Source organism: Aythya ferina (assembly GCF_964211825.1).
Source record: "Aythya ferina genome assembly, chromosome: 7".
NCBI classification, from domain to species: Eukaryota; Metazoa; Chordata; class Aves; order Anseriformes; family Anatidae; genus Aythya; species Aythya ferina.
The window spans coordinates 29,748,153-29,775,418 of record NC_140302.1 but is presented as its reverse complement, the minus strand read 5'-3'; the positions used below and the strand labels follow the sequence as shown (position 1 = coordinate 29,775,418).

General features: G+C 35.0%; 1 protein-coding gene across 16 annotated transcripts in view; it reads right to left on the bottom strand.

Annotated features, from left to right (window-relative positions):
• Positions 1-27,266, bottom strand: part of ATRNL1 (attractin like 1) — a 493,132-nt gene that overhangs the window by 365,921 nt on the left and 99,945 nt on the right. For 15 of the 16 annotated variants that reach the window (XR_014694966.1, XR_014694967.1, XR_014694968.1 and 12 more), the window contains 4 exons: positions 18,981-19,113; positions 17,475-17,656; positions 4,981-5,194; positions 2,363-2,551 (listed from right to left, as the gene is read on the bottom strand). Coding sequence is in view for 13 of the 16 variants with exons in the window: in XM_084525843.1 (XP_084381969.1) it covers positions 2,363-2,551; positions 4,981-5,194; positions 17,475-17,656; positions 18,981-19,113 (718 nt within the window). In the remaining 3 variants the exon portion in view is untranslated. Of the gene's footprint in view, positions 1-2,362; positions 2,552-4,980; positions 5,195-17,474; positions 17,657-18,980; positions 19,114-27,266 lie in introns of those variants that run through there. The other variant, XM_084525842.1, reaches the window with a different exon arrangement.

Genomic DNA, 27,266 nt, shown 5'->3' with positions numbered 1-27,266 from the left:
GGTTATTTTTAAAGATATAGTTGAATTCCATTCTTCAAGTAGAAACACTGCCCCTTGACAAGGGAATCCACTTTATTACCTCAGCAGCATTAAGTATAAAGCTACCTAATTTTTACATGATCTAGACTGAAGCGGTGTCTGAATCATGTTTCATTTGTACAGTCATTTTCTTGTTTAATGCAAAATCTCCAATGCTTTAAACTCTGGGGGAAAAACAAACAAACAGAAAACAGCCTATGGACACTGAATCTTGTTTTTCCTTAATTTGTGCAGTACAAAACTCCCTTTCATAAAGATAAGCCGGCATACAACAAATCCCATTTGGTTTATTTAATATAAAATCTTACAGACCTGACAAAAAAAATGACTATTAAATTAAAAACTTTTTTTTGTATTCCCCAAACAAAGAAAATATGCATGATGTACAAATACCACACAAGCACAGAAACAGAATTATAAGTTCAGACTGTAATTAAAATATATGCTACTTTAAAAAGCTAAGCATCTGTCAATTTTAACTCCAAATTTTCAGTCATCTTATCTTTGGCCACAACTCACTATCAATTTTATAAGTTGTAAAATTAAGTCCTTTTAGGACAGGAAAAAGCTTAATGGACTGTTTAAAGAGTGAAACCTTTACATAATTATGGTATTATTATTTCAAATATACATGGGAAAAGAGAATAAGTTTCTGTTAATTATTTTTCAATCAAACAATGGCTAATGACTAGATTTAGAGGACAAAACCCTATTTCTTGTCCATGCTGAACCAGGACACTAGCAGCTGGATTAATATCTGAATTTTACATTTTACATTTCAGCATGAAATTTTACCAGAACAGGTCAACATTGCACTGAACATTGCACTGGCTATATTTCATGATTACTATGAATGAAAGAGGAGTCTCAGTTAAGTTAGAAGTACAGGCTCTGCAGGTTTCACTACCCTTGGATGATTTCAAATGAAAGAAAAAATTGCCCATTTTAAACCATTGCCCTTTTAAACCAAACTTCTATCCTAAGACTAGAATGTATCAATGGATCCCAGGCACGGATCCATGGATTACAGACATGGCAGGACCTTATTTTACTTAATTTCACCTCTTGGACTTAGGTGAAATAAAAGACCTTTTGTCTTTGTATCAATAATATATTAGACAAAATCATAATCAAATTATGACCCTGAAGCATGTTGCTTCTTGTTGTCCAGCAGCATCTCAATATACCCACAGTATACCCAGTTATAAGATGTTCCAGAGACTATCGTATCAAAAGACTCTCATAGAGAGAGAAAGAATGTCAGAAACCACTAGTAAGACTCTCAAAAAGAAGAGCAACAATGAGACTTTGATGGTCAGCTTCAGGAATCCTATATATTAAGTTCAAGACCCACTGGATTAGAGTCCTTTACAGGTGGAAAATATTTTAACCAAGTCTTTAAGGATGGCAATTTGTGAAAACTGTAAGAACCGGTCTTCTGTAGAATGATGTCTGAGGATTTTTTCTAAATAGACCGTGACTGAGACAAGAATCTAAAGCATCGGGCAGCTTGCTCAAGTATCTGTGAATTATGGCACTGATACATGCTGGAACTGCATGGAGCTGAATTTAACAAGGTCCAGCCAGTTCAGACTTCAGAAAAAAATAGCATTAGCTGAATAGTGCACTGAAAGGCATGTTGAATAGGTTTCTTTTTCTCCTAGAGAGGCATTGGATCGATTTCCGATGAAATGTGCTTCCAAAAGGGACATTTGGGGAATACCTTTGCTGCGTAACAAAGAAAGGAAACATTTATCTTTTATTTTAAAAGGATGAAATGAGCACATCTCAATCTTGTACATTAATGCAACCTGACCCAGTCTGATCACATGGGACAAAAGTTTTCTGTGCCTCCTTTTATCTGCCTAATAGTCTGCTATTCTTTCTACTTCCATGGAGGGGGCAAACAATTTGCAAGAGTTTATAAAATAATTGCAAATTAGAAGAATTTACAGAGGACATAGGCCATTTGTTTTGCCGATGTGTTACAGTATTCTCAAGACTATTAGTATCATTATTACATTGTTTTATCTTTGCATGGTAGGAAAATTGACTTCATTGACTCTGCTAACAAAATATATAGCAGAATCTTAGAAACACTGAATTCATTTCATCTCCCTAGATGCTGTATCTAAGGTGTATCTAATCAGAGATATTATGTCTCTAATTTTACCAGTATTTGGTTCTAACTCATGGCCATCATTTCATACACCAAAGCTAGTCATAGAAACAAATCACAGTATTTTCACCTAAAAACAATAAACACTTATTTACTGTCTCATTAAAATATGAGAGAGAACCAAGTGTTCAGTTAGGCACTTACGGGAGCACGTGGCAGTTTGCCATTCTAGACATTGTCCGTAGGGGAATGAGATTATATAGGCATTTGAATCAACGCATCGTTTCGTACTGCTGCACCACATACATTCCATACCATTACTCGTACAGTTGGAACATGTTGTTCTCAGGGAGCATGGCTTTTTGCAGGGTCTTGCATTCTGGTTGGGACTAACTGAAAGACAATCACAAAAAAACGTAATTTTGAACATAAATTCAATTTTAGTTTGTTGTTGTTTTGTTTGTGTGCTTTTTATTATTACTATTATGCTTCATTAGAAATATCCTTTTTCAAATGAAAGATGACTTTGATTTTAAATAGTCATAAATAGTTTGGTCCAAACTTGTGGTGAAGTATTTAAATACAATAAACACTTATAGAAATTATTAAGTAATCCTCAGTATAAATCATACTCTAAAATAATTCATTTTAAAAGGATCATAGCAATCTTACCTATATACCAAGATCATAAATTTAACTTTTATTGCCTGCTAAGGTGAGTTTAGTTACTTGCACATACATAACTTAAAATATATATATATCAAACTTTTATAACGATTACAGTAATCTATAGACTTCTAGGTCTATTGTTCTTGTTATTACTACTTATGACTTACTTGTCTCCTAAAAATTTGCACTATAGCGTACATATTAAAGTAACTATAATGCAAAGAGAAAGGAGCAAGAAGTACATTATTCAATGTACTTTTTTTTTTTTTAGTGGAGACCACGTTTTCACTAGGTTAGTAGTGTACGTTAATTCAAACAGTTGAAACCAAAAGAATTTTGGTTTAATGAGTTATAATCATAATCATTGGTTTCATACTCCACTCATTTTCTTTGACTTCAAGATGAGTTCTCAACTCATTCACCATCTTTTTTTTTAGCACTCCCAATCACTAAAACTGGCTCTGGCCTACTTATTCATGCATTCAAGCTGTGATTTGCTCTTAATTATAAATAATAATAATTTAAAATGAACAAGAAAAAAAAAATCTATCAAAAATCAGACAAACTACAAAAGTATTCTCCTAAGGTTGAAGTACTTAGGCTTCTACTGTCTCTGAAATATCTCAAGAACAAAAATCAAATAAAAAAACAGATACCATTCACAGACGCATATAACATTGATGTAACTGGAAAACACTGCGTCATATATACATCACTTTTGTTCCACCTATTGTATCTTTTATATTTTGAGGTCTCTTGTATTATGACAATATCTTTTATTACCCTGAGAAACATCTGGTAAATAATCATTAACTCAAAACTAACACTGTGGAAAAAAAATAATAGGAAATAGAGGTAGCATTAACGTTTACTTTGCCATTACATTACTATTTAGAGTTATGTATAAGAAAATAAAAAATTGTTAAATCACACTTTGGTTATGCAAGTAAAGAACTCTATTTCACAGCTAAAATATCAGATTGATAGGTTTTGTTATCAACATACAATGGAGCTATTTTCCAGACAACGAAAAAAAAAAAAAAAAAAAAACAACAAATGTTAATAAGAAATGTAAAGTGCTTTATGTGCTTATCCACATAGCTATGAAGAGAAACATGGGACAATTAGAGCACAAAAATGTTAATTTGAAGTATAACATGATTGTTCAGGGTCTAACATCATGGGTTGATTAGACAGGAGTCACACTTCTTGTTAGCAAATGAAGGATAGCAGATATAAGAAGATTTTTAGAAACCCTGAGAAAGCAAAGTTAAAAAAAAAAAAATCTTAAAAAACGTTAGATGTAATTTATGTTGCTATCTGGACAGTAAGCAACTCCTATAACTCTAGCAGCACATTTTAGCATCCTGAAGTCTATAGAACCTAAAAGTACCCCTTGTGAGCACATATGCAATATGCAGTAGGTATGGAAAGTGCCAGAATCGAGCTTCTAGGCTCCTGTACAGGACTGCTCATGATATCTTTGAGTGATTGCAACTCTAGTTGCCTTTGTTGGTTACCAATTTCTACACTGGGGGATCCTAAGAAGGGGCATGTGCTTAGAAAGCTTCCCAGCTTTCCAAACACTTTCCAAACACTAGCGGGACATCTTAGTGAAGGATGTCAGTCATCCCCTTTTTCACTTTCTCAAAGTATCTAGAACTGACAAGTGAGTATCTTCCACAGCATTCTTTAGACACAAAGAAACCTAAAAGATGGAACCTAGCATTTTGTGGGTTTCAGTTTGTTGGTTTCTTTTTTCAGTATTTTAGATCATTGAAATGTTTAATGATGTTCAGGGAGATTCAGGAAGAAAAGTTGTTTTAGCAGCATCAGCTTTGTTGAACGTCATCACAGACTCTTCAAGCTACAGTTACAGTTGTCACTGACTACTACTGATTTAATGCCATCTTATAAGACTTTTGGTGTCATGCAGGTGTCAAGCCATGTAAGCTAATCTGCAAATAAATATTTGCAAATTAGGAATATCATTAGAGTTGCACATTTAAAAAAAAAAAAAAAAAAAAAAAGTAAAATTCTCTTTTGTAATTACTTAAATCCAAATTGCCCAATAATCCCTTTTAGCCAAGTGAAAATCCAGACAGCTTGCTAATCATGACAGTAACGGTAACTGAGTACAAGAGATTGCTTACCGACAGGTTTTTCACAGACAAGACCATCTGCCATTGCAGTGCATGGATTCGCTTTCAGACCTGCCACCTCTGCTCTTTCTAGATATGCACAGAAGCCAGAGTCATTTGGCTCTCCAGGAAGCCATTGCAGAGTTGTATTTGTAAAAGGAGACATGTCATCCCATCCCCAGTAGGAGATGTTGATCTTGCGTAAGCCTACCCAAGGTGAAATTTTCTATGAAGCAGAATGAAACAAATGTAAGATAATTAGTTAAACACTGATTTGATAAACACTGTTTGATAAAGAGTTAGAAACCTGATTGAATGCTCAAAATTGAAATTGTATTCTTTTCCAGTGGCTACTATACTGATTACTAATTGCTAGGCCAATATGGATAATAAAACACACAGAAGTTAGGAGCACTTCACAGAAATCAAAGTTCAGGGGAATACAAATAATAAATATCCTATCCTTTAAAGTCTGTGCTGCTGATACTGGTCAGCATCTACCAGCAGTTCAGAGTCAGATAAAAGTGGTACATCCACAATTTCAATGCCAGTAAATACACAATATACTTTTACTATTGATTTCTATGCTACCAACATTACTACAATAATATTGTAATTATTACAATGCTACAATAAGCATTAACTCTCAAAAAATATTATGATGGATCAGTGACATCAGATCATGCTAATTCTACTTTCTTTTATCATTTCATATGATTTATTCCATTACCTACAGAAAAGAAAATTTTGAGGAGCAGAGGCCTTTGTCTGCTCCAGGATAAATCTACATATATCATCACTGGAAAATCTCAGGATACAGAAAGCACGCTTTTCCTCATGTAATCTCTGTTCATAGACAGCATTAATTAACTCCAATTTAACCATAGAAAGAGGTATATATTTAACCATAGAGAGGTATAGAGAAATCAGGGTAGTGACAGGTATGTGGTGGTAAGTGAATACCACCTGAATACCACAGAGACAAACAACACAATCGTCTACACCAGACAAAGGACAAATGTCAGCACCAAAGAAGAGGTGTTGTGAATTACGTTCCCAACCCTTTTAATTTAGAGGCCAAAGTAGGCAAAACACCACAGTATACCTAAATGTAACCTGTCTTGGTTCAAGATTTATGTGCTATTTTACAAGTGAATCAGGAATCACCGCCATCATCTCCCATTATTTTTTCTTCAGAAATACTACTGTAATTACTTTAAAAAAAATAAAATAAAATAAAAAAAGAGTAGGAATATGGTCAGTATTCTTCACCTTCCCAAAAATTTATGCTGTGTCCTCTCCCTCTTCTGTCCTATTGGTTGGGAGCATGATCAAACAAAAAATGCTACAGCATCCAACAGATTCACAGATGCAAGAACAGACTTAAATAAATGACTAAGAAATGTTCTAATCCATAAGGAGTGATGCACTCTGGGAGACTATCAAAGAGCTGCAAGAACATCCAGAAAAAGTTCCACCTCCTACTCTCATGCCTCACTTCCCTATTGGCTTCACAACTTCATTGCTATCTGAGATGACCAACTTTTCAGGTGTCTGAGAGAATTCCTAGGTTCTAGGTACTAGAAAGAACATGCAGGCAGTGAAAGAAGAACTTGGACATCTGGAAAGTGACAGAAAATACGTCTGTTTTATTTGTTATTTAGTTGCCTACTTTGCTGTAGATGTACGTGGTCCACATGCACTAGAAAACCTTAAATATTATGCATGGTTCTAGATATCCCACTGCAGAATGCACCCAGGCTTGTACAGAATATGTCAATGGCTTATGCAGTAGGCAGGATATACTGCTTACAAACGGACCTGAAACAGCCCTGAGTGCCTACTTTGGGGTTGAGAAATTCTAGCCAAGAGAATGTTCAATATATTGCTGACAATTTTGATTGCACTGCCAAATAATTTGGCCCCAGTATCAGTGTAAAGGAAACAGAGATCATAGTCCAGTTATGGTGAAAAGCATGTCAAGCCAATAATGAAAACTGACAGGGCAGCAGTGACATTTGGAGGGAAATTTTTCTATTTGAGTTGAAGTGTCTCAGAAACCCTTAAATGATGACCAAGTCGCAGGGAGGATTAGGAAAGCCAGAACAGCCTTAGAAGATAAAAGCAGCACCCCTGAAACAAAATACTTCAAATAAAAGTAATGATCAGTTTGTCATCGTACAGCTGTCATCATCATTCTTAACTGCAGCGGTATCTGGACAACTTACAGCCATTGCGTCAGATATTTCAAATTCCATATGTACCATCTTTGGCTCTTTGCTCGTGTAACACAACTAAATACAGACCTGAACGCTGATTAACATGCTATCAAACCTTGTTAAAGGTTTAACTGTTAAACCTTGCAGGCTCACTGTGTGGCTTTGGGCATATAGTTAGGATGCCAAAAAAAAACAGATTATCCAAACCATTCTTTAATGTCTGATTAAAATATGGTAAATAGCTGAGAAGTAGGCCACCAAAGTGCTCCAAGGACATGCTTAAAGTAAATATTGCATTATGTGGCATTAATGTTGTGATGTGGTGGACTACAGTTGAAGACTGTTGGTGATAGAGTTTACATACTGGTAACACCAAGACTTATCAGCAAAAAAAAAAAAAAAGTGACTGCTCCTGTGCTGCACAAAAGCCAACAGGTAAAAAAAGCAAGAAGTGAATAGAAAATTCAGGAATTTCCATGTATCACCTGCAGCCATCATCAGTGTGCTGTGACAAACTGATTTCTTCTTAAAGAAAGCATATATCTAGTCCTTATCTGTCAAAGTGACGAGAGGTTCAGTAACACTAGTTCAGAGTTCCTGAAGTACTTGAAACAACTGAGGGACTTCAAAGGTACAGAATGCAAATGCCAATTCAGTTTCTTCTTCAGACTTAAGAAATAATGAGAATTACACATCCTTAACTTGAAGTCTGTGATTGTTTCAGGTAATGAAAAATGGATGTAGGGAACTAAATCCTTTGCTTTGAATATCTTGCCAAAGATCCTTCTGAAGAGGAACAGAGTGGAGGGAAATCAGACTGAATGTTCACTGTGATACAACTCGTTGATACAAGGTTATACATTCCAAGCCTCTCAAAATATATTTGGGGAAGAAAAAAAAAAAAAAAAAAAAAAAAAAAAGGTACAAATCCATTTTTCACTTGTTGCTGACATGAAATCAGTTCCAAATGCACCTTGATTTTCCTCCTAAAGAATACTAGCTTCTTCAGTGGAAAAATAAGATGAGCTTCACTCCACATGTAAGTGGGAAGAAAATTACTCCTCAGAGTTCTGAAGACATTCTTTCTTCCTCAAGGCCTTAAAGCACGTATATTTTCAAGATGTCCAGAAAACACAACCAGGAAACCCACTCCTTTCTGTATTTGTGACTTAGTAAGTTGTTTTGATTCAGAATTGAAGTGGAGCCTACAACTGAGCAGAATTCATTTCTATTTGAAGAAGCTCCGACACAAATGTGAGCATGTACACACATGAACACATACACATGCAAGACCTCTTCAATAAACTATGGCATGACCTAGTTCAGGAAACAGTTGTTATTCAAGATGTTTTTGTCACACTGCACTGGGGTCATCCCATCCTTCTACTCAGCTTCTTACTATGGAGGCAGAAATTGAGCGTAAATGAGTGAAAAAGTACCCCACCTTTTTCTAAATGACTTGACTGTGACTATGTCTCTTTCTCAAACGATTACAAAATCTCATGTATGTCACAGATGCCAGTCCACTGTGGATAGAAGTGAATAGAAGCCCCCAAAGCATATCATTGCTAGAATTTCCCTTTAATGCTAAATGTGTGGTCACAGTGTGTTGCGCTGGTAGGCATGTCACAACATTATCTGGAGACCTTCTCTGTCTGAGCTTAGGAAGACCCATTTCAACTCTTGCCTCCTAGCAGAATTCATTTACTTTCAGCAAAGCTGATATATTTTTCTAGAAGCTGTATTAGAGATTCCTCTTCCTTCATTCCTCAGAGACAGTAAAGGAAGGGAGTGCTTGCTTTCTCCAAATAAGGTATAAGAATCCCTTAAAGCAAAGTACGCCCTGCAGTGCTCTAGTTTTCAAGAAGAGAATGGACAATCTAGCCCAATTTAGGAGTGTGTCTGCCTTCAGTCATTTAGAAGCCAAACAAATGGCGCTGAAGCTCTGTTATATCGCTAGTACTGAGACACTTGATAAAAACTGTGGTCACTCTGCCCTCTCTTCTCTTGATTAACAAAACACTAGTGGGCATGCAGGATGGAAGTGGGTATTGCTATCCATAAAGATTTCAGTGTCACAAAGAGGTAGTGCAAAAGATGTGTGCTTTCAGATGTTATATACACATATGCACAAGCATTCAAAGAAAGGCTAGTGAATTTTCAGGGATACAGTGCCTACAAAAAGGCCAGGAGGAAACTTTATTGCTCATGTTCTATTGATATTCAGCTCTACCACTCAGAATATGGAAGAATGAGACAGGCAATATCTACAACTTTTTTTTAGCATATAAAACCTAAAATGATTTCAGTTGAAATTATTTTCTACCCAGCAGAAGTTAATTGTCATGTTTGCTTTAATAATGCATTTTATAATCAACCAAAAGATAATACCTTAAGTAATTGGAAAAAAAAAATAAGCATTTAAAATAAGTGTTTTACATTTTCATACATTAGCTATCATAGTACTTATTTGAGGTCCTCAATTCCCTACCACTTGAGCCTTATTACCTGCTACTACTGCTATTAAAAAGTAATGGAAAAGCTGTTTTGCACAGGCAACGAATAGCCTAACCATTTGCTCCGACTCATAACCTTAATTTTGAGATTCACAGATTTTTCCAAGGAATGATCTTCCATTTATGTCTCTAAAATTTTTAGCTTTAAAACACCATTACTTCCTTAAGCCATGATTTGTCAGTACTTTGGACATCGGCATTAAAGTTTTTTGTTCTCTTGTTGCAAAATCATAAAGAGCTAAAAGCTGCGTTTCATCTACATCATGATACATCCACAAAAAAAAAAAAAAAATCACCAAAACAAATAGTTTTGTGACTATATAAAACAGATAGTTACTCTTTATAGGTTTTCAAAAATTATTTCAATTACATTGGAGATTTTATGTGAAATTAACAAGTTTATTTTAAAAAGAATACTTTGCAATGCTTCACTGTAGAATAAAAAAAAAAAAAAAAAATCATGTTCCCGAATATATCTATGAAAACCCTGGTTATACATTACAAGCAATTCACATTAAAACCACCTCAGCAACAACTAAGCTTTCCCACATGGCATTACAGCATTCCACAGAAGTTCTAAGATAAAATATAAAGGAAGAAAGGAGGGGAGGAAAAATATCAAGAAATTCTCAAAGTATAATTTAGTAAAAAAAATTTACAGTGAAACAAAGGCAATGCAGTATACGGCAGATGATCAACTCTGACTTGTGAAGGTTTGTAATAGGTCTTACTAAACTTGCACCGGGGTATGCAATCAAATATATCTCGAGTACTTGAAAGTTTTATTCCATAGCTTTATCCCACTACATAATCTAAAACTTCAAACCATTCTCTAGAAACTATTCTCTCTTCATCTATTTCTTTCCGGGGCAGTTTTTAAAACTTACAACCAGTCTTAACATGCAATTAGGCTTGATATACTAGTCAATTATTATCCATTTTATAGAACTTTATATGCTTTTATATCATTGGTAAGAACCTTCCAAAACACCTTTTAAGTGAGAAATCAACCTTTGCTCTAAATTGGAAAAGATTTAGGAATTATTAAACTCAGTGGAAAATTTGATGGACAGGACTTCATTTTCATTCAACAGGAGCAAAATTGCAATCATACAATACGTACCTACAGGATGTCTCATGTCACCTTGTACTAAAGTCCTATTTAGTTGAACATCAGGCAAGTTTTTAGCCATCATGGGAATTTATAAAATACTGGTCACCACTAACTTCAGAAATGTGTTGTTTTTTGTTTTTTGTTTTTTTTTTTTCCTAAACCATTTCATTTTAATTTTCTTCTACAGTAGGAATTATGGAACTACATTAGAATGGAAAATTCTGTAACATTAACTACAGAGATGATGCTTCATGTTAATTCCACTGTTTACTCAAAATTTAAGTCAGACTAAGTTAGTTTGATATCTACAGTGAATACGATCATTTATAAGCATGAAATATTTCAGGCATTACTGCTGCCTCAGCACAAACTGATTGAGGGTTGAACGTTAATGAGTGAAGTTAGCAAATTTAGCTTTACTGAATAGCCAACGACTACTGAGGCTTATAATTCTCCTGTTTCATAATCATGGCAATTGCTGACAAACAATATATTTCTTTCAAAAATATATAGATAGATAGATATCTACGTCCCAAAATTTATCCACATCTTTATTTAAGGTTCTTTCTTTTTGGATATTAAGTTGTCCTCTAAGTCAGAAGCGTACTGAGCACTTATTTTCTAATGTGTGTGTCACTGTATCTTACTGAAAAACTTCAACAAACTCTTCAAGAACTACTTAAACTCCCTGATCTCTAGAAAAATCATTGCCATGAGTTAAAAACATGTAATTAAACCTTGAAAATACTGTCTTTCCTTAGTGCTCACACTTCCATGTATTTTGAAAAGGGCTTGAAGTTCGTTCTCTTCTTTTCTGCATCATTCTCAATGAAAAACTGCTTATTGAGAATAAGAGCCATATGAAGAAAAACCATCCTTTTCAGTTACTACCTCATTGACATGTTTCTATTATTTCATTGTGTGTTGATTCTAACCATGCTAGACACCTGCACATTTGTTTTTTTTTGTAAATATTTACCCAGTGAATGACATGTTAAAGAAGATAAAGATACAAATGATTAAATACATGTACATTTATAATTAGTAGTAGGAGTCAGGTATTAGAACATAACATTTAATTCTCCCACCTATCATATTTTGTTGTTGAGAAGATGGTTAAAAAAAATAATTAAACCTGGCAAACTGAAAAAAGCCTTCAAACTTCCTGAATTTCAATCTACAGAGAAGATTAAAGCTACTATTTAGAGAGGACTTTGGCTTAGAAATCCTTGAGTTTTCCTCTTTATAGGGGTATTTTTTATTTTATTTTTTTGAAATTCAAGTTCTATTTTCAGGCATCCAAAGCGAGTTGAGCTCCCATTTCATGAAAGCAGGAAGCCAGCTTATCCAGAATGAGCTAATGGACAGTCAGTGTAACAACTCCAATACAGAAGTGCTGAAAGAATTTATTACATCTCCACAAACTCAACAGTAAAGCGGGACTGCTAGGAATTGTAGTAAAGAGACTATTTCAGAAGGAGGAAAAAAAAAAAAAAAAAAAAAAGTAGATGTCAGCTTCACTACAAGCAAACGTTCAATAAAACCATAAAAACATACAGCCATCTGAGAATACTTTGAGCTAACAAGGAATAAGGCTACCATGCAAAGCTCACTAATTAACTCTAACCTACACTGAAGTCTGATTTATGAAGGATACCTAGCCCTGTAAACAGGGAAGTAAAGGAAAAGTTACAAACAGCTTGTATGTTATGCTTTTTTTAAACCTGTTCTCATTTTTGTTTATGCTTACTACAACGAAACCAAACCCTCTCAGAATTTATTGCACTTTAGCAAGATTTTTTTTTTTTTTTTTTTTGGATTTATATTCCACAGTTGTAGGCAAACTCCCAAAGGAACTAATTGCACTTTTAAATGAGTAGACTCATTTAAAACATATATATTTGGATACTAGAAGGAACAATTAATTAATCTTAAGCTGCTGTTGTTCTTATCTAATTTACACAAAAATTCACATCTTCCCTTTCATGAAATTTTGCTTACTAGGTCAATAAAGTACCATAAAAGAAAAATATCAAGCATTATTTTGTTTTAGTACAGGAATCTTCGGTCTATCTATTGTGTTTACTTTGGTATTCTCTCAATTAATTCCATTTATTTCCCATGAAAAAAATCAAATTACCTATTCAATTGTTGGTCATTATTTTAGAATATAATTGCAAATTCAACAGTGTTTTGACTTCACACTACAGAAGTCTTCATATTGTTGCTTTCTTTAGTATCGAATTAACTTTATCCTTATTCTTTAAAAGGAGGCAATTATTGATTTCCAATTTAGTACAGGAATTAAGAGAAAATATTGATACACAATAAGATCTTGACAGAAGGTAGAGACAATGGCAACCTCCTCCCACTGAATCTTTCTAAACATGTTTTGTATTATTCTAAATCTAATGAAGAAATGGTACTAAACCATTTAGTACTAACCACAGAACACAAACTTTTTATCAGAAAACAATCTACATAGCCCCACATTGTTTCTAAAAAAAAAAAAAAAAAAAAAAAAAAAAAAATTCCTTCCAGACTGTAGTATTTATTGATAATATTTTAACAGTTTTTAAAATACACAGCAGCTGCTAAAGTTTTTCTTCTTTTCTCAGTACAAGAATATCAAATAAAGTAAAGATAAAAATAGATCCATATTCTTACTTCCAAATGTCACTCTGATTCATTCACTAATCCTGAAAGCTTTTGTTCCACACAGGAGAAAGATTTTAAAGCCTCTGATATTAACCTTACTAGTCAAACTCCACCATAGATACTTCAGATTAAGGTATGGTGCTCACCTCACAGCTGCCTGACTACATTTGTGAACTCCACACCACCATCTGTTACAGAAACAAGCCATCTAAAATGAAATCTCACACCTTAAATCATCATGATTGCAGTTTGAGAGGAAAAGGCAGACAAAAGGAAATCAAGCAAAATTTCAGAGAGCTCTGTCAAACCTGATAACACATTTAGGCTGTCTTGCACAGAATAAATCCAACTGGACAGATACGATTGAAAGTATATGTATTTTTCCTTTAAATGTAACTGAAAAACAGCATAAATCATGGTAGCATTTCATTAAAGATTCTGATAACTACACGATTGCTTAACTTGAGATATACCTCTGAAGTGAATATATTTGTCTACAATTGCATAAACTGTACGTGAGGTATCTTGAAATTTATATAACCACATTGACTCAGGACATACTTAAATAAAGATACATGCAGCAGGATGTCACCTTGCAGAAGTTCTAAGCTCTGAAACATTAAAAAAATATCAAGCTTCCAAAAGCACTAAAAAAATCTACATCTCAAGACATTACCTCAGTCAGGTAATATCAATCATATCAATAGTTTAGCATGCTGTTAGATTTGAGGGCCTACTATGCAGTATTTTAGTAGGAATCTTGGGGGGAGAGGGTGAGGAAGAACAACATGACAAGTAACTAGACAAATCACTGCCATTTGTGATTTTGTTGTTTTGATTTCAATTACATTTTTAACATTATGTAACATCCAAAAGTGGACAGAGAACGTGTTTCAAGGTTGTAGTAAGTACAATGTCAAGAGAGATCTTCTGGCAGAAAAGAATTACTTCTCTCTCTCCTTTATGAGGAAATAAAAAATACCTATGTTTCTAGGGAAAAAAAAAAAAAAATGCTCTGTCCAGGTCCCACATTTACTGAAAGAAACTTAAGTATATAACATAAAGTTGTCTCCTCAAAATGGAATACTGAAAAAGATAATATAGAATATTTTGATTCACAGCGTACGTCTAAACTCTTGCATTCAGATTTAATATAATACAAAGGCAATCTTTGACTGCCACTTCCTCTGTAGGTTTCTCAATTCATTTGCAATGTAACAGTTTTGCAAATCACAGAGTAGCTTGATATAAGTTGTATTATTATTCACAATTTCCTTTAATATTCCCCTGATTGTGAAATCCTAAGCTACTAAAAAATAGTGTTGCTGTGCAATCAAGGAAATGTTGTATGTTCTAGAAACCAAAACATACACTTTCAAAAATGTCCTTTGCTCATATGACCTGATTTGTTTGCCTTGCATCTCATTCCGTTAAGACATCCTGTCCATTTGATGTCTTTTGTTGGAGCTAGTTTAGATGCATGTATCAATGATGTAGGTGGGTTTAAATAACACAGCAATCAGCATTTGAACATTCAATTACTAAAAAAAAAAAAATCTGCACCTTATCACCCATGGGCAGATAATTAATCTTCAACTTCCCCTCTGTTGTTCAACAATTAAGAGATTGATAAGGATCATATTCCTCAAGAATATTCTGATGACAGATTCCTGTATTTGCCAGAGGCACGTACACATTTTTAACCACCTCCTTCCCCCACCATTATTATAGAAAGATAATTAGCTCTTTATCCATTCCATTGCTGCTGTGCAGGGCATTCCCACATGCTACACGTACTAGCACTGCTCATCACTGCCCCTCGGTCCCACATACCAGTTACATACGAAGCCGGGGTTTTCCAGAGCAGGGCGCTACATATCTTGAGTACCTCCCTGTCCTCAGCTGTTTGAAGTCTGTATCAGGCGAAGAGGCACAGAAACATGCACCCTTCACGTGACATGACTTTAGCAGGGTCTTTGATGTTTTCACTGATACTGTGGCTGTGTCTGTGACTACACTCTTTTATACTGTCTGAACTATATACTGTGTCTGAACTATGAACTGTCTGTTCATAGGCTGCTCCTGACTGCATTTCCAGGACAACAGTATGTGAACAGGTGCTGTAATCTGAGCATCTGAAGGTGTTGAGCCTGAAAAGTCAGAATAAACCAGAACCTTGAATTATCAGAGCAATTCCCTAAACAGCTGATGTAGTTGATCACTGACACTACAGACTCCCAGTACAACGAGACAGTTAATGAAAAACCTGCTATATTCTAAGCTACCTGTAAGCAAACAGATGAGGACAGTCCCCCAGCATTCCTCAACAGAGCACATTACATCAATGTAATTCCAAGGCAACTAAGGCCCAGACAGGGAAAACAGATATACTTTGTCTCATACTGATTTAAGCAGTTAGTATGAGGGAAAAAGCCCCTACAAGGTACCATGAATTTTTACATAAGGGATAAGATCTATTAATTATAGAAGTTGATATCATTCAAAGCAATTTATTTGGTGTTCATCATCCACCAAAAGTATTTGCTTTATCCACAGGCTTTCAGCTAATGTACATCTACTTTTAACAGAAATGAAATGGAGCTATTTTATACATAAATAAATACTGACAAATGCACACAAGATGTATGCACATATGTATGTGTACATATGCACACATGCATACACACATACTACATATATGTACATACATGCCTGTAGATGTACATTTGGTAGAGCAGTGAATAATGTTAAATAAACAAAGAAAGACATTCTGGAGGTGAGAGAACATTCAAATGAAAAAACCGTCTGGGACTCCCACAGGCTTCAAGAAACCCCATTCCACTCCTATCTTCTTACTAGACATTGCAGCCAGTGGTAGCATCCCACTGTCAATCACTTCAGAGGTAGCCAATTCTGCCTTGGACATAGAATCATCAGAGAATCACAGAATGCTTTGGGTTGGAAGAGACCTTATAGATTGTCTAATTCCAATCCCCCTGCCATGGGCAGAGACAATGCATGGAAGCTGCATGCAAGCAGCACCAAAAGCCTTAAGTTCTCTGTGGGGCCAAAGAAAATGCTCTTCACAGCATGCTGCACACTTCTGTAGAACTCCTCTATAGGCCACAGACTGTCATCATTGCAACACCATAAGATTTAAGAACAACATACTTAGAATATTGGAGAGAACTCTGCTGTGCCTGTTGTTGGTATTATTTTTTTTGTTTGTTTGCTTGTTTAAATACCTTTCCTAGATGTGTTGGGGAGAAACATCTGTTTCAATGGTGTTAAAACATGAAGTTACAATTTCCTGAAGACAGGACTTGCCACTAACTTCCAGAGATTTTTCATCTGCAACTTTAATAACTGTCTTTTCAGGCAGGTGAGTTCATCCTACTTCTCTTTTTTAAAATTTAGCACTATAACTTTAATAGTAATGTCCACATCCCTCTGACTACAACTTAAAAGAAGAAAATACATTTCATATACAGTAAGAATAACTGCAGGGGCAATTAAAAGCAATATTTTCTCTTGGGGGTTGACAGAGTCTTCGCATAGCTACAACTTCAATGAGTGTTTTGCATGAAAACAAAGTTTTACAGTTTTACTTACACTGATATGAAAGCCAGGATTTTTTCTGTGTTACAGTGAAAACTATTGTCGTTTTGATTCTTGCTGTCACAGTGTGTTGAAAAGGGCTACGATCTCCCAAACCACTGTTCCAGCCATTTCTCTCAAATAATCTCTTGGAAGTCATTTTTACACAGCAACTTGAAACAGTTAAACCAAGTAAGGATAAACATTTGTGAACTGCTGTGCCATTAAGCTTAAATGTAAGTTTTCTTTAATATCCTACACATCACTGATATCAATCTTTAGCAATCTTCAAGCCCTTATGATGGCACACAGTTTCCTGTGTCTCTGTGGACAAATCCTTAAAACAGATTCCTCATACCAAATTTAATTCACATGAACATCAATTACAGTTACTCAAGTTACCTGAAGCGTATACTTCTGTATCTCATCCAGAACAAATTCCACTTCTTTTGAGGTTGTCAGTGAGGCAAGATTCCCACTTAAATTGTAGCAATACAGTTTGGCATTGTCATAGCTTTCACGACTAGAGTTTATGCGGAGGCAGGCATCTCCAATATGACTCCATCCTTCCCCACACAGATGAGCTAGTATAAAAAGTATATGGTTAAAGCTGATACGAAAAAAAACTTTATGAAAATCTAAGTATGAATTTTATCTTGTTGAAATAGTAGGTCAAAATACAACCCGATGCTTAGTGTCCAATTTCAAGTCACATAGAAAAAAAAAAGAAAATCTAAAACATTGAGTAAAATAATATTTCATGTTTTAATTATAGCAACGGTGTATTTTTATGAAAATAAACTTTTAATAATTTATTGAAATATTTATTAAGTATATACTAATTTCCAGTGTAATATTGTTATTATGCTATTCCTCTGCATTCAGATTTGAACACAACTACACATTAAAGATTACATTATTTATATAATTAATATATGATTTATATAATTAATAGCACTGCAACGATCAGTGTTTGTTTTTTTTAAATCTAAATTTCAAAAATCTGAAATCAACTATCCTAGAATTAAGAGATCAAAAACATAACCTATCTTGCTTTATCCTAAACATAAACACAGTCAGAATGATAGGAAATTCTGTTAATATTTTAGGAATTATTTTCTCTTCAATATATTTCAGAATTACTCAAACTCACATAACTACCAAAATATGAGTAAATAATTCAGAACAGTTTTTATAGTTAATTTTCATACAGAGCTCACAAATGCAGTTTAAAACTGCATATAATAAATTGGTTAAAGTTAGTTAAAGAATAATTTTTGAGAAAAAATGGTGTTCATTAACTTCAGCTGGACATAAAGATCAAATGGGAAAGGTTTCGGTATCTAACTGCATATATGTAGTTCTGAATATGAATTACCAAATAAATATTATTCAGAACATTAACATTCACCTTGCGAGAATATCTTATATTACCATTTTAATATTCACTGCTTCCAACATTACCAACATTAGACAATCAAGAAACTAGATCTTAGGCCATACCTGCACAGCAAAATTGAAGTATAATTGAAGTATAATTTATATGGTAGAGCTCCAGCCAGCAGAAGCAACAGTGCCAGTGGATATGTAACAGTAAAGGACTCAGTATGGCAATTCAGTTCTGCACTCAGCCATCCCCACAGGCTAGAGCTTGTGCAGAGGTACCTGCCATTATTCACTCACTAGTATTATTTCCCCTAAGAAGATTAAGGGTAGCATAGATATACTAATCAGTATGACGCAATTACACTTGTTCACCTTGTACAAGTGCAGTCAGGAGGGGAGAAACAGCATGAGTAAAACAAATCTAGCTCTACCCATTGACCAAATACCCTTTGGAAGTAACGGGGAAGATTTACCCAGTTTTGACCACTATGAAAAGCAGCATCCCTGCTCCCCAGCCCTTACCAGGTAAGGCCTGGCACTCCTGCTGCCGCTGGTCCCACTGGCAGTTCAGGTGTAGCGAGCAGCTTTTGCAGCTAGTCAGTTTATTGCAGATCTGTTCATTTCTCACATGACATTTGGTGTAGTTTTTAACTGACTACAAAAACGAAAAAGACACAACAACATATTATATGTCAAATTGTGAACAAACCAAAAGTCAAAACTGAAATACACAGCAGGTGGATTCCTCCCAGAAAATCACAGCCATCTAAAGGCTAGGTCTAATTTCAGCTCTTTGCTGAGGTTCACTTGTCAGTTGGTGGAGAGCAAGAAAGGCATCTTTAGAGCACAAATCACCCCAGCTGTCCTACATAACTGACTCCGCATGGGTCAAACAGCACTTTGAAAATGCCACTTCTCTGTATAGAGAACAAGAAGAGCTTAAATACCTCAAATAAATCTCCGTTTCTTAGATAGTTCAGGGACATATTCTCACTAAATTATTTCATGCTCAAGTTATCTACAGGTTAAGCAAGCAAAACAATCAAAGAGATTGTAAAAAATGGAGCAAGATGTACATGTAAAATAACTACACCTCAGTGACTGAAGATAGAAGACACCCTACATTATCTTATCAAGCAAAACAAATTAAAATAGCAGCTACAGGTGATCACAGGAAACAATTTCGTGATTTGTCAAAAATTATTGTTATTTCACAGTTTGAATTGCAAATCTGTATGTAGCATAGCTAGTAAATAAGATTTACAGGATTTATAGGAAACCATTTTGCCAAGTGGTGACATAAAAGCAGTAGTAACGCTATTCCTTTGGTACTTTAGGATATAAGAAAATGAAATGTTTACCTTGCAGTGTTTGTTTGTTTGTTTTTATTATTTTTTTTCCTCTTCACCTGAAAACCGGTGCCCGCTGCCTCTTGTCCTGGCACTGGGCACCACTGAAAAGAGTTTGGCTCTGTCCTTTTTACACCCTCCCTTCAGACAAGGCTTCCCCTCACCTTTCTTTTCTCCAGGCTAAACAGGCTCAGCTCTCTCAGCCTTTTCTCACATGAGAGATGATCCACTCCCATAATCACCAAATAAAAATGCATTTCCCTAATAGACATATAAATGTATTTAAAATAAAACAAAGGCACCAATAATTGGTTTAGTTCATGGGAAGAGGGAAAAAAAAAAAAAAAAAGTTACTATAAACGTGTCAAACAGCAAAGAAACATAATTCATCAGAAACAAAGAACCATTGTGTTGGAATAACTTATTTTGGTAAAAGTCACAGCTAAACAACCCATCAAACAACCCAGCTAAAGTAACATCAAAATATATCCTAAAAAATTCAAAACAAACTCAGGCTTTCAGGTACCTAGAGGTTTTACATAAATTCACTCGTTTGTCAAATGTCAGTTCACACTTATAAGCAGTTACATATATATCTTCTGCAGTAGGAATACATTTTGACAATTTAATTACAATTTTTTTTTTTTCAGATTTCAGTTAACTAGGTGTGTCCCTCCCATGTGATAAATCCAAACAACAGCAAAAGAATACTTTAAAAGTATTTTTTGTCCTTAACAACAAGAGATTCATTCATGCTTATTATCAAAACTGTATTGCACTTAGATAGCACATGTATCGTTCACATTACAATTTTCTTCGCTTTCTTTTCTAATAGTCTGAAAAAAAGATAAAGGGGCAATAAGAGAGTAAGTTACACACCTCCTGGTATAGGAATGATGTCAATAGGGCAACAACCTACCACAGCCAGGAATCAAAATAAATAAATTAAAACTTTAAAAGGTGGGCTTTTCTTGGCTTTGTTTTTAATTCCTAAAATAAAACAACTGTTAACACAGATTTTCAATCTTACAGAGGATCGGCTTCATTACTGAAGAAGAACACTGCTGTTTAGGGACTTGTTTGGTGCCTTTATTGGATGAGATGCCCATCAGTGAGCATTTTTCTGATCTATAAGAAAGGCTACTGTGAAGCAAAGAGAAGAAATAGAGAAAGTGTTCTAGGAGCAGGCATCTACACCACATGAAGAAAACAAAGCCAATTCTGCAAAGTAATAGAAGGTCTATCTAGATCCATAAATGCATACAGACAGTAAGGCACACAAAACCTCTGGTACAAACCCACATGTAGTTTCATCACTCAGTCAATGATGCATATTCACAGAACTGCCTGAGCAATGTTTTAAAATGCACTTCGAAGTACAAGTAAGCACCATCTGCTCATTTACAATTCCTCAACTAACATTCACTTTTAACGTATTATGGCATTGTCAAAATCCTTGAGCCTTCAGATTGCTTTTGAAATATATATATTCTTTAGTAACATTATATATAAACAGATTACAATTTTCCAGCTAAACCAAGATATCTGTTCTATTACTTTCTAATCATGAAGCTTGTTGCGTGCTGGTTATTTAATGTTTAAAATAAAATTCAAAGTACTAGTGACTACTCTGTAATAATGTTCTCTGTTGTATTCCCTTATTCCCAGCACTTATTTCCCTTAAATCCAATTTAAACATTGCTTGTCTGAAAATCTCATTAGTTCAATGTAGATGTGAATCCAATAGGTAATTCATATTAACACAATATTAAGGCCATAACTTAAGCTACCAAAGCCAATGAAATTCTGAAATATGACAGCCCATCTGTTACTGAAATTCTATATTGCTGTAGGATATTTATAATGTTTACACTCCAAAGTATTGGGAAATTTTTATATGTAAGTTTCCCATTTACATCTGATTTACTTAGATTTTTCAGCACTGATCTTGATATGGTGGTATATAGGCAGACTTTGAACTGCTGTGATTTTCTGCATATCTAGAATGAAGATATTGCAGTAGTTTACCTTAGAATTTCAGAAATTACTATTAAATGATGTAGCTTTCTTTTCTCTTCCTGGATTTTTCAGGATAACAATATAATCTTACGTAGTTTGCCTAGCCTAATTATAAATTACCAACTAGATTCGCTACTACTTCTCTGAATCTACTGCCATATTTTAGCACTGGGTGCTCCTGTCTTAAGTTTACGTTTTTGCTCTATTCATAATTCCTTCTACCACTTCATACAATATTACACCCTCGGCTGTTCTTTAAATTCCTCATATGTAGGTAGATTGCTGTGCTTATTATTATTGGTACTAGTGTAGCTTCTATGAACTTCCACCTTGAAAGAGGATGTCATCCTTTTGGAAGCTGTGCAAACACTGCAAAAAGAAAATGATTCTTGCCTTGAAGTTATTGTGTAAAAACAGTTAACAATGCAGTTAACAAAAACAGTTAACAATTACACTTCTCTTTGAAGCATCCTATAGTACCCTCCATCCCTCAACATGATGCTCTTTATCATCTCTTCCGTAGGTTCCAAAACATTTATTTTACACTGCCACACTCAGATACAAAATACTTTGAAATACCATAACAATTTGGTCTGTGTTTCAGTTACTTACATCTACTGAGGTTTTATTATATTGAATAAGTGGAGACTAACAAATGAGAAATTCAGAGACTGCTACTGGATGTAGAGGTGCACGGTTACAGAAAAAAAAAAACACATCCCCCTTGTAGCCACAAGCAAAAATGCCATGCAGACTGGATGCAGGTGTACCTCAGCTATGCTTCCTCCCATCACCTTCTCCCCAAAAAAGGGGAGCACAAGCACTTTACCTTAAAAGATGCATCTCTAACTGTACTCTGACCATAAGTGTTACATACATGTGCTCCTGCCTGGTGTTCTTCATCCCAATTGTTTTTGTTTTCAAATTAGTCTGCCTGCCTTATGTGTGCCATTTGTTACAGTAAATAGGTAGGTATTCTAATAAGCTTAACTACGTAAGGTTGCAGGATAAGAGATGAAATTTTATACAGAAACTCCTTTTTTCCAGAGACTTGTATGGTTTTGAAAGGAAAGCATTTACTTTCAACCAATAGTGAAAACATTTTTCACATTAAGACTGGCATTACATTGCTGCTGCATTTCAATTCCTCAAAAATATTTTCTCTAATATGGGAATAAGTTACTTTAACTGCCAAACTTTTGGTGTGGGCAGTTAAAATTCCTATAAACTGAAGGATTATAGACAACACAGTAGAAAAACAGTGCAGCTATCCTATCTGCAGTGACTGCTTCAATTTTCACTCTAGAGAAGTGCAACAAAAGCAAGGACAGAAGGAAGCCATTTCTTGTTAATTCCTTAAGCCTACCTTTCAGAACTTCATTTATATCTGAAATGAAGTTTGATGTGGAGACAGAAAAGGGAAAGAGTTATGTTGAGGATATAAAGAAGCAAAACTAATTTGTTTTGATACAGAACTAGTGCAAGCATTTGCCATTGTTTTCCAAAGAACAGGGGGAGAGAGGAGATGAAGTAGGTTGAAGAAAACGTTAAAAAAAAAAAAAAAAGACAGAATGGAAAATCATGCTTTCAAAATTCTTTGATAATTTAAATATGAAAAATAAATTAACATATTGTCTGGTGATACCCTGCATGTATACTTTAATATTTTCAACATTTTTAGCATATAAGCCTGGCAGCACTTGAGCTGATCATAAGTGAAAGTGTCATGGTACTTACCCAAACCCAGCTCACCCTCCTCTTTCTCAAGCACATAGCTTAAAGAAGACTGGCAAGCAAGAAGGATTCTAGCACTTTCAAGGCTTGAATGCATTCACAATTTTTGAGTGTGTCTACAGGTGTGTGAAAAGTACAACTGTAAAAATAAACAGGCTTTATGGCCACAATGACTCATCATATTACTGCCCTTAAAATGATTACTCTCAATATATTAAGGGTCTCCACCACTTTATCATCCATTACTTTACTCCATTTCTGAAGAGTAAAAATAAGAAAAAGACAAAAAATTTTTACTCTAAAATTCAGGCCATCTCCTCTCCTTCTCAGTAAAGGAACCTTTGCCTTGTTGCAGCTGGCAAACACTTTTCAGTCTCTGTCCATTTTATTTGTCACAAGTTACAAAAAGATTTTATTTTCATGGGATGGCTCCTCTCTGAGGAGTAGACCAATTGTTTGCTTATTCTTCAATGTTACTACTTCAAGTAACATGACACCCTCTGAAGATACAGCAACTCAAAAAGAAATGATCTTTCCACCAAAAACCTGGGTTTTGTTTTTAAAGATTTGAAGGTAAAAATGTAAAATTAACAGGATTTTTATTTTATTTTTTTTTTTTTAGAAAATTTCCATTATAGAATATGCATACATTCAGTTTTCTGAACATAATCAGCGAGTATCGCTGCTAAGTATATGCAAGATAAAGTTTTCCATATGCAGAGGTGTAAAGTGAATATAGCTTCATAAAAAAAATTAAACAGATCTACATCATCTTCCTCCTCTATCAAAAAACAGGCAAAACACATCAGAATCACTGAGGACCAGGAAGACACTTAGGATATCAGACAGTACAAGTGAAAGTTGTTGAAATGCAAGATCAATGCAACGATCAGTGAACTTCTGGTAAAAGTCAATACAATCTACTCCACAGAAATCAGATCACCACAAAAATCACAAGCAGGACACACTTTTTTTTTTTTTTTTTTTTGACGGAAACAGAATGAAATGTGAAACAGAGAAGATAAAGAAAAAAGCAAAGAGAGAAAGCTATTTCCTATAATTTTAGGAAAGGCTGGTATGCTGTGCTTCAAGGAATACGCGCAATTCTATTAGGTTTCAGAAGCCCTGATATTCCTGTTTAAAAATCCATTGTTGCACTGGATGCAATTGTCCATGGAAGAGCTTGTAAGAGGAGATTATGCAGAGATTAGTGTGACATATTTCATGAAGTCTGTACTGTGAGTATGTAGTATTAATGAGATTATAACTCACTTCAGCCCCTGTAGCAAACCAGTATCTGTACTTGCACATTTTTGAACCAAGGGAGAGTAAGTGATCTTGCCATTTTTAGCATTCATCAGTAACAAAGATAAAAATGAAATACCATTTTTTATTTTGCATACAAGCATTACATATGGCTACAGAATAAATTCAGAGCACTATGTAAAACCACTGTAATCAGTCTGGGAAATTTCAGTGGCTCAATTTCTCAAGACAACCTTCAAAATTTTTATTATAACAGACACCATCTCTAATACATACCTTTAGTGGTTAAAAAAAAAAATTGACAAGGCACCATAGTTAGCATTCTGATCAAATCTACTCATGAGCCAAAGACAAATTTCAGTACCATCTTGACACATTCCACATATTTTAAGTCAAGTTTCCCACTTGGGTAAGAGAGAATAAGCCTTCGCCCCTCAACATTTTCATGAGGCATGATGGGTTAATTAGGATTATAGTAGGCACACGTATTTCTTGTAGCTGAGTTTTTACTGGGGGAAAAAAAAAGAATCCAGATTGCTAGTGCTGAAACAAGACAGGCCTCCAGAACAACGTAGCACTGAAAGCATCTGCTCACAATTACACTCGATGTGAGTATTATGTTATACTTTGATGATCCACACAGTAGTGCCTGCACAGTAGTGGAACAGAGCATCCTGTTAATGTGCTGACTCACATCAGATGGTGAGCATAGGTAGGTATGTGTGCATCATCAGAGAATTAGTACTACTTATGAGGTCCATCTGCCCAAACAGCAGAGTTATTTCAGGGAAATTTCCCTATTTTATAGCCCTTCCAGAACAGTCACTGCTTTGCAAACATCCATGACCATCAGACCAATGCCAAACTGATTGCCAACATATCTTCAGTATGCTGGCCAGCTTCAGTGGAGGGAAAACAACGGATTCTGAAATGTTATTGTCTTTCTCATCTGGATGTTCTATGATTGAAGCAATAAATCAATGACTCCGCACAGCTGCAAAAAGGGAGCATCTCTTTGTGGTATTCCTGAGTCCTCAGTTTGTTACTCGACAGTACCACCACAGTACTGTCACAACATTTTCATATTGTGGGCCTAGTCCAGAAGTAGCAGTCTATGAAAATGGTTAATCAGCCTGATCTGTGCCATTTCTCCACATGGTGCCATTCTGCTGATGCTATTTTGGTAGGTTTATGTTGATAGCTGCAAAAATCCGTCTCCATAGCCTCCCAGCCAATACACTAATTTTGAAATTTCTTTTCAGAAATCATTTGGATGAATTTTCACTATCCTATTCTTTACTATCCCAACTCCACTCACAGCTTTTTCTATCCACTTCAAAACCTGGATAAAAGGTAAGAAATGATATAGAGAGGATTGACGCATCAGTTGCTAATTAAGCTGACAACCTTCGTTATGAACAGTTAACAAAGAGGGATATTGAATTGAGAAACCTGTTCTAAAACAGCCAATGCTCCACATTTCTTGGGGATGAAGACAGTCTGCTCCTTAGCAACTATTCCTTGCTTAATAGTTGAAAGCCATTGCTTGAAAATTGGCACTTAACACATTATGCTGTGTTAGGGAAGGAAGAGCCCTTGTAGATCACAAGAGAAACTAACCATCAGAGCCTGGAATATGAAATCAGTCTGGCAGACATTTATAATATGGCTGCTAATGAAGTTACATCTGCATTGCTTTTATTAGTAGTGACTGCCTGCAAATGCCAGTGATTGGAGTTTGCTGTTCTCACTCTGGATGGGCAAGCTTTGTGTCAGAGTCAATCCAACTCATGCCTTTATTTGTCTGTCTGGAGAAAAAGGTTTATTTACATCAGGTTCAAATTAGAGAGCAAGCCACTTTTCCTAATGGAAGCATCTAAAGAGAGGATTTTGAACTCCAGTACAGGTGGTGTCTGGAACTAGCAGAAAAAATATAGGAAACAAAATTTATCAAGCTAATAAAATATTATAAGCTTCTCAAAAATCAAATGAATAAGCAAGAGATGCAGCAGATGGTAGAGAACAAAGTAAAAAGCATGGTAAGCAACGTTAAAAAAAAAAAGAAAAATACAAATTTATTTAAATCTATAGGTGTGTATTGCTTATATTTACAAGGATCAGAACAATCTTATCAAATCATCACAAACTGCTTGGTCTTGTGTTGACACAGACTCATGCTCTAATAAAATGACAATTAACTCTGTGACTTAAATAAAAACATTTGTGTGATGATCGGTGATCTGAACATCAGGACTAAAAAAGACTGACCTGTTTTTTTTTATAGGAAAAAAAAAATAAAAACAACTGCCACACTTCATGGGATTCCAGACTTTCTGCCTGCATACTGTATGTGGTTAATAATGAGTCAAGAACATTCCAAAGGTCATTAATTAGGAGATAATAGTATTTGTCTTGAGAGATATACAGAGGGCTAACATTA